This window comes from Pyrgilauda ruficollis, unplaced genomic scaffold (assembly GCF_017590135.1).
Source record: "Pyrgilauda ruficollis isolate IOZ18807 unplaced genomic scaffold, ASM1759013v1 scaffold2, whole genome shotgun sequence".
Taxonomy (NCBI): domain Eukaryota; kingdom Metazoa; phylum Chordata; class Aves; order Passeriformes; family Passeridae; genus Pyrgilauda; species Pyrgilauda ruficollis.
In genome coordinates, this window is record NW_024519206.1 from 7,033,829 (window position 1) to 7,052,074 (window position 18,246).

Here is an 18,246-nt window from a genome sequence, read left to right on the forward strand (position 1 = left end):
AAACTGATTTCTCCAGCACAAGCTTGTGAGCACTTCAGACCTGTAGAGTGGGTAATGTGACAACTGAGATTTTGGAGTTTATTAACCTTATAAACACCTTTATAAGGTTTATAAATCTTAATGCAGTGTCAGTCCTGGTTTCTGATATAGTGTGCTAATGATGAAAAAACATAATTAAAATGGCATATTAAGATTCACTATTTTGACAGGCTCAGGATGCTACTACTGTGTTCTCATTTCCATTCTTTACTATTTGACCACCACCAGAATTCTTCTCTTCTAGACCTGGGTTTCGGAACAAGTAATGTGTGTTTTAAAATCACTGGTAGACATTTATGCTGAGCCTTATTTGGAAAACCATATGCAGCCATTCCGTATCACAGCTTACAAGTATAACATTTTCAAGATATTAAGGCATGTATAAAATAATTTTTCATTGAAAATTAAGCTTCTGAAAACAGAAGACCCTTTTCACAAAGGAATTTGATTTAAATTTCTTAAGAAACTCAAATAACTGGGTGCTTCATTACAAAGGAAACAATTGCTAATGTGGATTTTTAATGCAAGAATATTTATACATACTTAAACTCATATTTTCCAAAGACTTATGTCTAACTATCTTCAGACAATTTAGAAATCTAAAAGTAAATTTATTACTTTTTATTTTTAGTAAGTCAGTAATACTAAGTGCTGGTGTCCAAAATCTGTGAGCGCTGTGGAATTTTACAATATGACACAGTTTCCAAGGACTAGTGACCTAGTTCCAAAGAATGCCACAACACTGGCTAGTAGTCATTAAAAAAAGCCTTTCTAAGTCTTGAAATATTTTGTCATCTTCATTTTGAGAAGATAAACAAGTACAAGAAGATTTTGCTTCTACACATAGAATGTGTCAGGAGTTTTCCTGTTAGTTTGCCCTATTTACACATAAACCTTGGGATCAGAGTGGCAAGGAATATCCTGAGGAATTTGAGGATCATTAACAGGATTTAATGTGAAAGATTCTCTAACTCCAAACTTTACCTAACTTACTTCACTGAAGCAAATACAACATCTGTGTATTTCAAAAGTACTCTGCATACAATAGGAATTTAAAGTTTCCCTTCAGTAAGGAAAATTTTTTGCACATTCATTTTTCGGAGTAGAACCTCAATGGAAGGACCTGCTCTAACGATAGCTGTGAAAGTTAAAATGTTGGAAAATTAGGCAAGAGGAAACTAACATAAAAGCAAAAAAGAATATTTTTTTTAAAATCACAAGAGATATGCCCATATGACAGCATAGGATTTTCAAATGAGTAATGTAGGGTTTTCAAAGGAGCAGGTGCTGTTAACTATGGAGCCCACTATGAATCAGACTTGAGTTGGACTTGCTGAGCCTAAATAATTTAGATTGCATAGAAAATTCTACATTAAGATTTGAGGCTTAGCAGATAACCAAAAAAGGGGTTTCTTTTCATACCCTCCAGGAAAATGCTGCTGCAACATGTTATCGACTTATTTTGACACACAAATAAGTGGTAATGAAAAAAGTATTTGTGAACGAACATCATCTGGAAAACTCTACTGAACAAACATAGAAAGCCCCTTTTTTTCCCTCACTATACAAAAGAAAACACATTTTAAAATATCAGTTTCTATTATGCTTTGCTCAAGTCTTTATACTGTTTTTTAGGAAGGCATAACCTTTCTGAATAATTTTTATATATCTAGAGAATGTTCGCTTTTTTTCAAGCTCTTCAATATCACAGTACCAAAGTGCATAGGGACTGGGACTATATATTTTTGTAACTAATTTCCTTAAGATAATGTTAGAAATATCAGGTTCCTTAAAATATAGATGAATTTCAAGGTGAGTCTGCTAGCAGATGTTATTAATGGCATATGATTTATTGTGACATGAAATCTGATCTGAAACTCATGTTATTAGCTGAGCTTTTTATAAATTATAATTGCCAACTGCTGAAAATATGCAGAAAGACCACTGATAAACTAGCTTCATATTCAGGGCCTAGAATATCATCGTTTGCTAGAAGTCCAATATCTCTAGTCCTCTGGAAGGGTACAGTACAGTGGGATGCATAGAACAGGCTTGAGTTCAGGTCTTATCATAGTGTAATTCTTTCAGAATGAGAAGCACCAGAGCTAGGAAAAGGAGGGCACAGAAAACAAATATGTACAAATATGTACTATGTGACTTAAAAAAAACCAGACATTTGGATTCACTGTATGTCATTGTATAGATGATAAGCAAATTGAGTATTTGAGAAAATGAGGCTCCCATTCTGACTATTAGCTATAAAATATAAACTTTTAAAAAAAAAAAAAAAAAAAAAAAAAAAAAACAAACCCAAAGAGTAAGCAAGATAATTTTCAAACATATTTAAACATCATTCTGTACAGATCTTAGATGAGAAAACAAACAGGATATTTTATCATCCTATGGTCTATGAAGATTTGCATCCACAGGAGACTTTCCAGGTCACCCTGACGGAAAACTAAACACTCTATGCTTAGGTTCACAGTGACAAAACATTTGTGTTAATAATTATTTCTAGACATTTTCTGTTTATTCCAAATAATGTCATATCTTACTTTTCTCTCTCCATGTGTCTTTAAATGTTAATTAAAGTTTCTGAAATGTTGCTTTTACCCACCACAACTTACTTGCTAAATTACCTAAATAAGAAGAAACAAACATAAACATTGCATTATGAATGTTATCTACTCAACAAACAGATATTGAATTTACAGTAAACGTAATGCATTTTTAATCTCCAGAAAAAGCTCTGCAATAGCACTAAAGATTCAGAGAGCAACACAAGAAACAGATGCAAAGTCTCATTCCAGACATTTTTTTTTATAGAAGCAAGTTGTTTAATGATAAAAGCAGTTCTGTGTAAAATGGCATTCACTTGCCCTTACTAAGAGTATATATGGAAGAGCCCCCTGTCAGTGTACCAGTGTGAGTGTGGGAATGAAACATAAGGATCACCATCTGCAGCTGTCTATGAAGTGTTCTTCAGTGCCTAATGGCAAAGTGTCAGTTCAGGGATCCTCACAAACACAATGTTTCATCTTGTCTAAGCTAGCCTTAAAAGGCAAACATTTCACCTGTGAGAAGAGTTTATTTATATTGCTATTAATTTCAGTTGAAATACCAGATATCAAAAAGTTACACTACAAGTAGTCTGGAATACGCTTAATATAAAATGAACCAATTTCCTCTCTTTCTCTCTTTTATAAGAATCAATATTTTAAAAGATGTGCGAAACTTAACCCCTCACAGAGCAGATCTTAATAACATGGAAAAATATTTTTATATGCATATATTTTTATATTCTTACCTACTGTTGAACTTCTCTGGATGTTTTTCTCTCATGATATGGAATCTGTGGGCAATTGAAGCATCCTAACAGGACAAAAAAAAAAAAAAAATCAAAAAACAAAAAGAAAAAGCACCATAAATCTTTGGCGGCAGGAAAATTGCAAAACAGAAGACCCAATCTGTACACAATGTATATCATTTGTAAGGTGTTTTGTGAACTGTCATTTTCAACAACAGCAATACTCTTATCACTTAGAAAGCTTACAGGTACATTGTTCCCAGAATGGGATGTATCTGAACTTAATAATTTATTATTCTTCTTGCAGACTCCATTACTTCTTTTTACAAATCAGACATGATAATTTTGTGTAGTGAAAATGTCTTCAAATTTTATACAGCGAATAATATCCAGATATGGTGAAGGCTTACTATAAGAACACTGATATAGTTGTCTTCCAAAAATACCAAATAAACTATTTGAAATCCATTTCTTTAGTAAAAGTGAGAGACAGATTCAGCAAAATTACTTTATATGCTATACAAGCTGATATTTCATATGACATTCAATAGCATTCTGAAAAACTGGGTAGAAAATAGGAATCATTGCTAGAAGACTCCCCATGTGCTGTGTCAGGATGGGAAATCATGTGGGGAAAAACTGCTTAATATAAAAAAGATATTTTTTTAATTACATAAATTTTATCAATATTTTAAAATGAAGCAAATTATGTCAATAATATAATCAAATAACATGTATGTGTAATGAAATAGCCATGTAAAATATTTGTAGGTGTATAACATTTAGAAGAGAATCAACCCATTGTGCTGGTGGGAGTTGTTGAAAATAGAGTATTTGGAACTCATGTGCTAGAATCTGTTTTCAAAGGATTTTTTCTATTTTCTTTGGAGGTATGAAGAGAATTTTTCCTGAATCCAGATCATGCAATTTTTATTTCTCATACTGATTGCTAAAACTTTACAAACTGGGAATTAATCTTTAATTTATGTATTTAATTAATGTATTAAATGAATTATGAAATGAAATCTACCAACTCTTGAGTCTTGCAGCAGATAGCAAACACAGACAAATCTATCTGGATCATGTCTTTGTAGTTATGTCTTAAAATTCTGGATGTATATGAATATAAATATAAGAATTAGTCCAGTTAGTAAGAGATTTCAATGAATTCCAGTTTCCATGCAAACAGCATTTGATAAAAACTACAAATAAAACTGTCACTACAAACAGCTACCGACTATCATACATATATGAACTTCCCCATCTACTGTTTACCAACTTAAAAGTCTATGGAACTATAAAGACCAAAAATTTGAGAGAAATATTAAATTCAGTATAACCCTACATCTAGCAACATTTTAAATTCTTTTCCAACAATGAGAATTAGAACTTGGAGGAAAAGCCCTCCAAATTAAATACTTAAATCATTTATTAATGATTCCAAACATGACTAAAACTTTTCTTCAAAATAATTTTTATTTAAACAAAGCAATGTTAATCTAATTCACAAATAGGCAAGCATTTAATGCAGATATAAAGGTACCCACTAATATAAACCATGGCTTCAACATTTTATGTTTTAAAAAGTTTTGTATTTACTAGAATCTTAAGCAGCGCACACACCAGAGAACTGACTGGTCCAACCTTCAAAGTTTGGTTTACTAACTTACGGGTGCTTTGAAAAGATACATGTTGAACTTTAATACCATTAAATTCAAAGGTAAAATTGTTCAGATAGATTGACAACATATAAATAAACTTTTAAAATTATCAATGAAAAGCAATGCATAATTCATAAAATTTTGCAAACTCTATTTACTTAAGGGAGTAACAGTATAGAATTTTTTGGCTAAACATCTGATCACTGATCAAATTAAATCTGTTAGTAGCAACATTAAATGTACTGATTCCATCAAGGTACTCAATTTTTTTAATGAACTTGTTACGTAGTTTCTAAAGATGTACACAGTTTGGTGCTTTATGCACATCACATAATTATTCATGTATTTTTCTATTATATTTAAGAATGGATTTGCCATTTATCATTTCACTATTCTGCAAGGAAATGACAGCAGAATTCCCAAGGGAATGGTGTTAGTCAACAAATGCCTTATTGTTCTGTCCTGTCATCCAAAATGTCATCTGAAACTTTCAGTGCTGTATTCTCAAACTGCACACATTTTTAGTTTAAATGTGTATTTTTATGTGCAATTTTATACGGCAAATATCCACAAGTATCCAGGTGATCCCACAGTTCTTGGAGACGGATGAAATAAAGCTGACAGTAAACCCTGAGATAGCACACTTCTAAACAATGGCTGCTAGCTGAACTAAAATAATAACTCTGTTAACTTTAGAAAGACCCATCATTCATACTTTATCCCGCATTAGATGCGCCAGCATTAGAAAAGTATATTTGTTAGCTAGTTTCATATGAAAAAGAAATGAAAGGACTATTGTAGTTAACTGTTCATTTTCTACACACTGAAGCATAAGACAGACTCAAGACAAAATGAATAAAGGAGTAGAAGCATTTTTGACAGAAACTAGGAAACACTAATCAAGGACTAACTGTCTAATGAATGAAATGAAAAGGCTAATGTGCTTACTCACGCAGAGCAAACGCAAGGCACAAACAAGCTAGGGATCAATGCCCACTGCAGATGGCAAACAGGCAGTTGTTTCCATGCAAGGTTGATTTGATCAAAATTTTCCCCTCTCTGAACATTTTCTGACTCCAAAATGAATCAACTGACTTAATGAACAGAGAGGTAAAAAAAGTAATACACCCAGCTAATTTTGACAGGCACAGCACAACAGAGACACACATCAGGTCAATTTCACTAAAAAAATTACTAAAGAGCTACTTTTATTGATGGAAACTGAAAACCAGAAAAGTAACTACACACAGATAAGCTCAAAAGTAGGGGAGATGCTACGGCTTCCATCAGCTCAAACTGTCCAACTGTTCTTTTGAATCCAAAGTAGAGTCCTGAGATTCCCCAGCACCAGGGATCTCTTCTCAATCATAATTTCCCACTTCAAGAAAATCTGAAACCAGCCCATGCTGGCTGTGCATTCGGACAACAAACCTCTGCTTCAGGGGAAAAAAAAAAGATAAGAGAGGAAAAAACCCCAAAAACAAACAAAAACCACCACCCAGATACTACACTGAGTTTTCTGTTTTTCAAGTGTCTGTATTCTTGTACTTGTTAAGACAGTACCACATTGACTGGTATAAATAAATTAAAAGCAATGGGAAGATTTTAAAGTAATAGGAACTTGCAGTGAGTAGGAATGTAAGTACTGTCTCCTAAGAGCTGCTGGAATTACCAGACACCATCCCTGAATCCTGAGGAACAACCATTAGAAGTTTCCTGGCTGAGGAGAGCAAAGAGTCCTTAATTGTGAGATTTTTGGCTACATTTGTAAGACAATTGATTTTAGCAGACTTCATTCAGCCATTTCAAGTAGGGGCATCTAGCCCAACTTGTTTATACACACAACTGTTGTTGGACCAATGGAGAAATGATTTATTTTTTGTGTCAAAAGCTATACCAAAATCACCTAATTAACTACACAGAAACAGAGTAATGGTATGGTAAACCAAATATAGTTTGCAAAATATGCTGACCTTTCCTGGTACCTGATATTGCAAATGGTCAGGAAAATATGAGAAATTATTTTTGTATTTTACAATAAAACTGTGAATGTGAAAAAGAAAACCCAGGATTCAGCAAAGCAAACTCACATGCTTCATGATACTACCCTGCTAAGACAACAGGATTTTTAAAGAACAATCATTTGACAGTCAGATACTGGTATATAATTAATAGATCTCAGATTTACATATTAATTTTTATTAGTAAACTGATTCGCATTCTGGCCTGAAATACAATTTTCCAGCATTACTATATCTGAATCTAAATATTTTCCAGTTTTACAAGTAACACACCATAAGTAAATGCAAACACACCTAAAAATGGCAAAAATTTTATTATTAGTAATAATAGTTTGAGGAGAAACAATGTTGTCAAGCCTTTTGCAAGATGAAAGGAGGAGTGAGATCTTATGGCATAACTTCAATATGAAACTATCTCCTTTCCCTTCATCCACATTTCAGTCACAGAGTTCATTTTATACCTCTAATTGTAATATTTTTCACCAAACTATCCAAGAATTAAGATTTTTTTTTTCCAGGAGCAGTTTTGCATCGAAATCAATGTTGGACACAAAATAATGCTGAATACAGAGCATCTACAGCAGAACTAATCAGCCAGCTAATTAGGCAATTTTGTGTTTCTGAGACTGTTATATGAATACTTGAGTTGTACAGTACTATTCTAAAATTTTGCATTTCTTTTTTAACATATACAATATTTTTAGTCATTCAGATGTCATATGACAATAGCCTACATGATAATTTTTCTTAACTAAATTCACAGAGCCAATCAAATCTGAAAGAAACTGCCACATTGTATACACTTTTGTATGCCTTTCTTCTTTAGATTGTTTCCTACTACTGTAGAATTTAGAAACAAGAGATGAAAGAATGGGTATTTGAAGAACAGAAAATGCAGTTTATGTCAGTTTAAATTCGACAAAAGTGTACAGACTCTTAAAAAATGTATCTTTACATCACACAAGTACTCAATCAGGACATTTATGTGATGAACATGCAGACATACACACATATATGCACCCTTACATTTGAACCTGTTCAGGCTCTGAAGCAGCTGGGCTATCCTTATACCTCACTCAGGTTTGTTTTAAATCCTGACAGTGAAGATAGAGAACAGACAAAGCATATCTGAATCTACTCCTAGGAAATGGAAAAAATATTTTAATTGAACTAGGACATCTCTCAAAGTGACCTGCCAAGAAGAAAAGAAGCTTAAGTTGCTACACCTCTTTAATACCTTATGATTGACTTACACACATATATATTCATCTTTTTAATGGGTATTAGCATTACCGGAAAGCAATCTGAAGCAGTCTTTTCAGAGGAGTAACCTTATACATTGTGAATAACCTTATAGAAAGATTAATGCATTTAATATATGTCTGTCTATAAGTTTGCTGTGATTAAAATTTCCATTAAATAATAATTTTTATGCTGCTGAACAAACAAATGACCAGTGTGCATCTTCTTTGGATACAAATGGTCTGATTATTTTTTTTCCCTAAGATGCTTCTTTAATTAAGGCTTAATGGATCCACAAGGCTAGGAAGCTTAAGGGATAATTCAGCAACCTGTAATCTTTGGATCAGAATGCAAATCTAACCTGAGCAACCAGTTAGCTCACATCAGTTATTAATATGGTATAGTACAGATGTACAAAAAATATCACTGAAGATAGATGAAGAAAGTTTGCTGAGGTGGATTAAAATTAATTTCTAGATAATTATTTTCGAGAAATAATTTTCTAGATAAACAAAATCCTCACAATTCTGCATTCTACTTTCTGTACATATGTATAAAATACAAAAATCAGAGGTACATACTTCATTTTAGTATTTCCCACCCCATAATAAAAATCTTAGATAAACAAATCATATTGAACCATTGAATGACCAAGTCTAGAAAAAGGCAATCAAGAAGCTTAAGGTTCTGCCTTGTTTGAATCAAGCTGTCAGTTCACATTTGACTCCCAGGTTTTAGATTAAATTACATTAATTAACCTGAGAAGGAAAAGGGATTAAAAAAATATTCATTAATATATTAGTTTTTGGTGAAACATTAGTTAATATTTCTACTGATATTTTGGGTCTGTATAGACAAGAAAGATGGTAGTTTGAAATTATCAGAGCAAGAAGAAATTACAAGCACTTCTTAAAACAGCTTTACTAAAAGATACCAATAATTCACTTTTTTAAGAAAAAAACCTGAGAACAAAAATCTGAGAACTTTGTGTTCCTGGCTTTTCAACAAGAACACAGAAACTATAACAGATAATGCTATTTATTTTGTCTGTAATATAGTCTGATGATCAAGTTTAAATACATTTCAGCAGTACATGTATTGCTAAGTCAAGTGACAGTTCACAGTATAAATACTCATTTAAACAGGCAGTATCTCAAAACCCAGGATAGAACATCAGAACCAGAGTATTTATAAATGATAGACAAAAGACCAGAGGATGGTCTATCTGGAAATGGTATCAAAAAATTTGAAACAGGCCTACAAAGGTAAGCATATTTCTGTTGAGTTTCTCATGATTCTACACAGACACAAAATGGAATCCATTTTGAAAAAAAAAAACAACCCATGTTTGTGCACAAAAACTCAGCCACCCTTATGTTCTGCCTGTGCATAACTCCATAAATTGTGGCCATGTACAGCCATTGACTCTTTGGTATTTACTATCGATCAGTTTATACAGGGTGACCGCACGTTCCAGCTGTGTAGGGACCAGCCCTGTAAGATAAGCCTTTGTACCACTATCTCAAGGACTTTCTTTGAGGAGCTATTTTGGGTTTTAGAAACTGACAATACATTCCTGTGTACCTGTATTTTTAAGTCATTAATCAAGTGCAAGACTGGGAGGTAAGACAAGCTATTATCTGACCAGATGTGTCATGTGCCCCACGACTCAATGCAATGCAGAGGACATGTACCCTGCAGATGTAAGATGATCTCTGGTGAGGATACACTGTGCTACATCTTCCCTTTATATTTGGTCACCCTAAATTTACTTTAACTAGAGAAGGGTTCTTCTAGGTCCATGCTAAGTGTTTATGTGGTCACTAAAAAGAGAAGGAGAAAAGTGATCACATGGCAATTAGCCAACATAGCCATACAGACAGTGTATTAAGTACCTTGTATATTAAAAAGATCTCTGTGGTAAACCTTTAGTATCATTTCTGATAACTGCTGATTGAGAACTATGTCGAAATAGCCCCAAATTATCCTGCAAAATGAGTTTGAGCAGAACACAATCAAGGACATAGCTTAGGCTGAAAGTCAATACAAGCAACACTATGCAATGCAACTGGTCCTTGCTTTAGACGTTCTTCAGAGAAACACAGAAATGGCTCACAGGTGTCTTCAATAAAAAGCACAGAAACAAAGTTTACATTAAAAGCCCATCTAGCTTGAAATGAACACAAACTTTCATGCCCAGCACTTCTGCAGTTCTTAGGAGAGAAAAGTGAATAATTAGCTCAATTACTAAGCATTTTTTGATGAAATACTAGTGTCATCATATTAAAACTTAGAGAAAAAAGAAAATTTGGAATAAAGAATAACTGCTTGAGTAGTGTCTTGAAAAATTATACTCCAATATGATTTTTCAAACACTCATAATTTTAAAAAAAAACCCAAAACACCCCACAAAATCTCCCCAAAACCCCCGAACAAATATAAATCCCTTTGAGTATTTTTTTCTGAACACTGATTATGTTTGCCTTAGAGTAGTATCCCCGGAGGCAGAATGTAGGCTCTTAATTTAGGTGCCTGAACTGTCAGGGTGATTTCCCTATTCTCCCAGTATGCTTAAGAGTTAGAAGAAAGCCCTTTGACTCTCCTAAAGACTCTCTTAAAAGGCATGTGGACATGTTTCTGCTCTGAACTGTTATTTCAAGATCTTTTGTTATTAATCACACAAGAAATTGAGCACACCTAGCTTCTCACGTTTATGAAGGTATGCCTGAAATGCAACAGTTTGAGCAGTCCTCTGAGATCCTCGATGGGGTTCAAGCCAAAGCTTGTATCACCACCCATTTTATACACTCATTTGCTTGATAGGAATCAAATAATAAATGTTCACCTGACTTCTCCCTAGCAACTTCCCATAACTTGTTAGTCAAAACCTTGGCAACAGTGTCTTTTAATTTTAATGCATATTTATGCTATTCATTTGTTTCCATAGCAGGTATTTATTTTTATAAGAAATATGCAAACCACTAAAACATCTCTCATTGATTTACACTCTGAAAGAATATTTTTCTCTTAATTGAAAAAGGTCACTGTTTTCCTCATTCATTATGTTTTCTATTTGAAATTTAAATTTTTGCATTACAATATTATTTATTATCTTTCCTATTGGACAAACAAATATTAATTTATAAAAAACCCCTCCAACATACTCATAAATTAGGGATAGATGTTGGATTATTTATCTACAGACATTCACCCTCTCTCTCTGCTGATTTACGACAAACTTTTTAAGATCCTCTCCCTTACATCTTTCATACAGCCTATTTGTTCTGTCTCAAAGGTCCAGAAGCAACTTTCTTAACTTTTGTTTAATATCTGCATTTGCTCTTGTGTCACATCAAACAAAATATTTTCTGAATTCTTCTCTATTTTCTTTTTAAGATGTATAAGGTTTCTAATTCCTCCCTTTGTGGAGGCTCCTTCAGTCTGACTCCCTCCTTTCTGCTCTACCAACACAGGTAGATACCACCCCCTTGTATCAGTAAGTACCTGAGATCCAGCTCAGACCCTAAGGATCCGTCAGTGTTATGCAGCTGTGGGAAGGCAACAATACCAAAATGGCAGAAGAGTTATACATCAAACTGAGACAAATCTATTTATTAGTAAGCCAGCAAATAATTGGCCAACTAAGAAACCTCCAAGAAAGAGCTAGATTCACATGAGCTACTCATGCCAAGTTTACCCCCACCACAGTGTTTTTTCTGAAAAGGCACAGCAGAAATAAAATTAAATTGAATTGTTCATAACATCAGATGGAAGAGATTACACCCTAGGAGATCATCTTGATCACATACTGGTTTTACTGCTCCTGTTAATCAAATTTTTAACTTACAAGGTTAATGTGTACTTTTTTCCATACACAGTGTAAGTGGTCAGATTCTTTTTTGAAGTGCAAAACCCAGTCACATGCTACATGTCAATGACCAATATTTTTATGAAAAACAGGGGGTTAATAATCTCTGAAATATGTGAACTCAGTGACTTAAGGTAAGTAGTTCATATGAACAGTGACCTATACTTTATTTAACTTGCTCCCAAGTTAAATAAAGCCCAGGCTTTGCAGAAACAGCTATCTAAAACATGAAATAGACTAAAAAATGGCACTATATGCCATTTTACTGAGCATTTAAGGACTCAAAAAAATATTCTCTATGAATAATAGGAACCTGATTTAAAAAACAACCTAAACATGCTATGGCTTAGAGAACGAAAAGCCTTTTCTGGACTTAATACTTGGATATATGGAAAAGTGTTAAAATATGTCAAAATACAAACGTGTTTATGGGAGACGAATTCAAATTTTAAAAAATTAATTCACATATATTTTCCTTCCAAAACAAATCAAGCTTTTTCTACAGCTGCTTTAAATAAGTAATTTAGATATGCAAAATATTTTACAGTGATGATATACTCAGAGCATAATGTACAAAGGTTATGCAGTAACTATTTTTGTAGACTCTGGGCATTAGAAGGCTTTGAGGTTAAATGTATTTATCTACTCCACAGAAAGGTTCTATTATGTGCAATAAAGGGAATAAGTTACAGACTATTATCAGGGACAACAAAAACCTTGCTCTTGATTGTAATAAAGACACTAATAATTGAGAACTGTAAACTTTTTTTAACAAAATCAACATGGAGTTGTTGAAAATGGTGGGCCAAAAATGGTTTCTACTGAAAAGAGAAAAACACCCAGCAACTTTAAAAACCACAAACTATGCATTTCACTCTTGGTTTAAGCAATCCTACAGCAAAATAAAAAATACCATTCTTGATGTGGTCAGAAACCCAGGAAACTGCACTAAAGCCCTCTGCTATGATTTATCACGTACAGAATTTTGAACGCAAGAAATAATAATGTCCAAATTGCTTTCAATGTACTGAACTAATCCTTCATAGAGGATCAAAGAAATGCTTTTGCTGCCTTTCCACATCCCAAGGATCCAAATGTGCAGAAGACTAGTGAAAAAGTCTAGAGTAGTGTAGTGAAACTGACAAATTCCTTAAATTTTCTACCAAAAAAAATTCCCCCAAGAGTGCACTTGCATAATGCTTTTTGCCTAACCATCTGGACAGACTCAGTGCGTCATGGTTGTTTAGCAACTTAGGGCTTTCATGGTAGCTTTGAATATATTATACCAGTATCCTATTCTCAGCCTCAAATTGTTTGGGAGGATTCTATATCTGCATAAAATCTCTTTGCATAAGACCCATTTACTCAGGATTGCCAACACATATGAGGTTTTCTAGAAGGCTAAGTTGTTTACACTAAATACTAGGGTATAATTCCCCAAATGAATGACCTACAGTACTAAGTTACTCTCCAGGTGATCAAACTAAGGGTGCAGACACCTGCAGTGCAGAGGCAGGACAAGTAAGAGTAAGTTCAGGAGATAACTAAAGCATACGACCAAAGTTAGGTCCAAAAATTTTCACTGCAAACAACATGAATGGGGCAGTTTCTCTGAACTTTAGGTCAGAGAGTTATGCTATAAATATACTTTACAGATGGAGAACCCATTCGTTTTTTGACAATAAATTAATTTATTTCATGAGAAAGAAGATGCAAAAAAAAAAAAAAATCTTTGGTCTCAATGAAAGCATAGTCAAATCACCTTTCAATTTACCTTCAAAAACAATAATGCAGTAGGCTGAAAGCTGCTCCTAGATTTTTATAAATTTGCAAATCAAAGAGCACCTGTTTGTAAAGTGCTGCTTTGCTCAACTACTTAAATAGTGTAATCAATACTAAATGACAAGCTAGAATTCCCAAATTTGCAGCACAGTAAGCAGACACTTGTCTTGCTGATATTTGTAGCAAGTAATCCTTATAATGTTAGCCAAGACAAATGTTGTTAATATTAACTTTTACTCAAGCATAAATATCACATCCATATGACATCAGATACTATCTCAGAGTAAGATTATCTTAATGTTTGCAACTATTTTGTATAATAATAGCATTAATAAGGACAATGTAAACCAGTTAAATCCTACTTTTATTACTGGATATTTTTTTGCTAATGAACAATCAAAACCTATAAAAAACATACGCAATTTAAAGATCAGTGCAAACAAAATGTTTCCAAACATTTGCAAAAGCCTGGAACCAGAATTAGCCTTTCTTTTAGTTTCAGTTATGTACACTGTATTCAAAGCCACTTCCTAGCCAGAAGAAATGTACTATTAAGACACTGTTTTAAGGACGATGGATGTAACACACATTTCAGAATCACAATCACAGACTGTTCTGAATTGGAAGGGACCTACAAGTTTCATCAAGTCCAGCTCTTAAGTGAATGACCCATACAGGAATAGAACCAACAACCTTGGCATTATTAACACCATGCTCTAAGCGACTGAGCTAATCCCAATTTCCTTCTGATAAAATGAAAACTGCCATTCGAACTGCCATTAATTTCCAAATAAATTAATTTATGTCAACGTTCCTCAAAGAGGCATTTCATAATGGCCTTTATGTATACATAAATTGTGACAACAATTCCATTTCTGGATTAAAAAGCATTTTTTTCCTTAGATTTCTTTTAGTAAAAATACTTACACTGTTCAAAATCATTAAAGTATCATCTACATCAATTTCAGTGTTATTGCACAAATTGTAAATTATGCTTTCAGAATTACGGATGGAATCTTAAAAGGCTTCAATTTTTATAGTCTTTTGAAAGGACAAAGAAATCTATAAAAAACCCAAGATTACAATTTCAGCATTTAAAATCTACACAAAATAATTCAAACAAATGTTATGACATTTAAGATAATGAAACCCTTCATTTATGCCAATGTGTCCTACTTCACATGTAAGGAGTCAGAACAGATGTCCAAATATTGTAATGCCAGAGAAAAGTTAGGGCATATCTTGATTAATACTCTCAGAGCAGTCCATGGTGTCTCTTTAAAACTGGCATGAGTTACTTGAAAATATCTATTCAAAATCCATTCTAGGAAACACAGCCAGACAAAGTGTTCCCAAGACAAAAGGAAAACAATAAAGCTCTGTATAAGCCTTTTAGCAATGTAAGCTGCATATTATCGACAGACCATTCATTGCAATCAACAAATGATTAATTGCAAATTTGTTGCTAAATTGACCACGAAAAAGACAAGCTTCAGGGTACTGTTAAAGAGGAAAAACTTACGTTAAAAATGATTGGAGACTTTTTGTAGTGAATTAATTCTAATCAATACTCTTGTTGACTGCACACGGGAATAATGACTTCCTTAAATAGCATATGTACCCATTATTGTAGACATTCAAATTAATATTTAACCTAATGCCTTCCTTTTTTTCCCTCCTTTAGAAACAGCATTTTCTAATTTCACCTTTAAGAACAAGCGTCTATGATAAACAAATTTTTTTGCAAAGTCTAATATCAATCAACTTGGGAGGCATAATACGCAGGCAAAAAAAATTAGAATACAAAAGTCATTATGTTTATTTAGAGTATTTACATGAAAGCCTTTTTAACTACAACTGGCATGGATGAAACAATAGCTGCCTTTAAGCATATCTACTTTACGAACTTCTGAACAACTATGCAATCATTTTGTTTGGTGCAAAAGTATGATTTCAGAGTTTACTGGATGTCCCTTTTTCCTCCTTTTGTGGATGGAAACATATACCTAAAACTTAAACCTTTAATGATAAAGATAATTTCATTCCTGTGATGGTCAATGTAGATCGCAAAATAGGTATGAGTTACTGGGAGGGGTACTTTTGTTATACCAATAGTACTTTAAAAAGTGCTTTTCTTCTTGCATTTGACCAAAAGTCTGGTTTCAAATATTTCTTCAAGACAACAAATTTCCATGAATTTACAAACACTGCAATTGACAAAGTAATACTTTAATTATTTAAATACATTCACAGCTAATGCCCAAATTACAGTTTTGACAATGAATGGATTGAATCATATGTTTGAATGTATCTCATTAATGAAAACCTTTTGGAAATCAAGTTTCTTATAAATGTGGTTTATGCTGAACCATACAACTGAACTATTATATTCTTCTATATTTTTGGGGCGTTGGGTGGGGGTTTTTTTGTTTGGTAGGGGTTTTGGTTGGTCATGTTTTTGTATGATGGCAGAAGACATTTATTTCAGGCACTAGAAATCTTTCATCTAATCCTCAACTACTCCTGTAGTGTATTTAAAAAAAAATCCAAACAAATAAAAAAACATGTATATCTATATATTTATATCTATCTATATCAAGGAAGCAAATTTGAAAATATTGAAATTTCTCAGACTCCAAAGGAAATTATAAGATTATCTAAAAAGTACAAATGGACTACCCACGGATATAGTTCAGAGCTGAAAGTGAAGCTGCTGACAAACTGACAATTTTTTAAATGTCTAGGCAGGCCTCACTAAGTTTTCTGCTTGAAATATCTCTGTAATTTTGTCTTCTTTGAGGCACTTAAATGACATGAAGAATCCACAATACATAGCTTTCAGAGTCTTACACATAGAGTAGAACCCAAACCCCAAATCTCTACCCAAACCTCAATATAATCAGTTACTTCCAAACTTGCCTCAAAATCCCATGTTTTATGATTCCACTCTATCTGGCCATGCAGTATGTCCTCTTCACTGGAGCATTCAGCAACGTTCCTCCACTGGCTTGGCAGCCAGAGAATATGGCCTGCAAGGAGGTTCTTGCATCTAACCTTGAAACCTTAGCAGAGCTTATACAATAACTCCATCTAGTCTAGTTGGGCTTGAAAGTGGATTCTTAATGCAAAATTTAGGAAGGTAAGCGTGAAGTGGTACTTACCTAGTGTACTCTCTCAGGCCCCTCAAATTGCTTTTTGCTATAAAGCTGGGCGGATAGAAAACTCCTGAATTTCAACAAAAGCAAATGCAAAAAACTTGCATCTGGGTGGAATAAGGCTGCCATACAAGCTGGTGCTGAGTGTCAAGCAGATCTGCAGAAAAGGACACAGTGGTCCTTATGGACTATAATGTGAATGTGAGTCACCAGTGTGCCCTTACACCAAAGACAGCAAACAGCAACCTCTGCTCCATCAGAAAGACTATATCCACCAGCCATGCACATGGCAGTGATCCTTCCTCTCTGTTCACCACTTGGGACACCACATTTGGAGCATTCTTTGGTCTTGCACTTCCCAATACTAAGACATGGACAGACCATATCTGTAAGTATCTAAAGGGAAGGTGTCAAGAGGATGTATCCAGGCTCTTCCTCGTGGTGCCAAGCAATAGGACAAGAGGCAATGGGCAGAAACTGATGCACAGGAAGTTCCACCTGAATATGAAGAAGAATTTCTTTACCGTGAAGGTCAACTTTACTGTGGCCTTGCACTGGAACAGACAAACCAGGGAGGGTGTGGAGTCTCCTTCACTGGAGATATTCAAAGCTGTCTGAACACAATCTTGTGCCATGTGCTCTGAGTTGGACCAGATGACCCACTATTGTCCCTTCCAATCTGACCAATCCTGGGATTCTGTGATACCACAATATATTCAACAGAGGGACAGCAGGCTGCTCAGGGGACAAAACACACACCACTTGAGCAGAATCCTAAGCAACTTGTTCAGCTTCACAGGAAGCTGGTGACAGACTTTACTGCTGTCTACAGCTACTTGATGCAGAAAAGATAGATGGACTCTTGTAAGAGGTGCAAGAACAGGAGGAAAGGCAACAAGAAACAATTCAAATACTGCCCAGCCAGGTTGTGGGATCTCCATTCTTGGAGCTGTTCAAGCTTCAGTGAGAGAAGTCTCTAAGGAAAGATCAGACTTGTTACAAGCAGGATGTTTGTCTAGTGATCTCCAGAGGATCCTTCTAAACTGAAATATTCTTCGAGAGCCAGAGGTCCCTGCTGAATAGCTCTTACTAAATGTCCCTTTCATGAATTTCATGGTCTCTTGATCCAATGAACTCCAAGCATCTTTAGAGTTTTGCAGTTTAATTACAT

General features: G+C 34.1%; 1 protein-coding gene across 1 annotated transcript in view; it reads right to left on the reverse strand.

Moving 5' to 3' along the window:
• DGKB (diacylglycerol kinase beta) overlaps positions 1 to 18,246 on the reverse strand; it is a 335,774-nt gene that overhangs the window by 132,853 nt on the left and 184,675 nt on the right. The window contains exon 20 of the mRNA XM_041466733.1: positions 3,347 to 3,411. Coding sequence (XP_041322667.1) covers positions 3,347 to 3,411 — 65 coding nt within the window. The remainder of the gene's footprint in view (positions 1 to 3,346; positions 3,412 to 18,246) is intronic.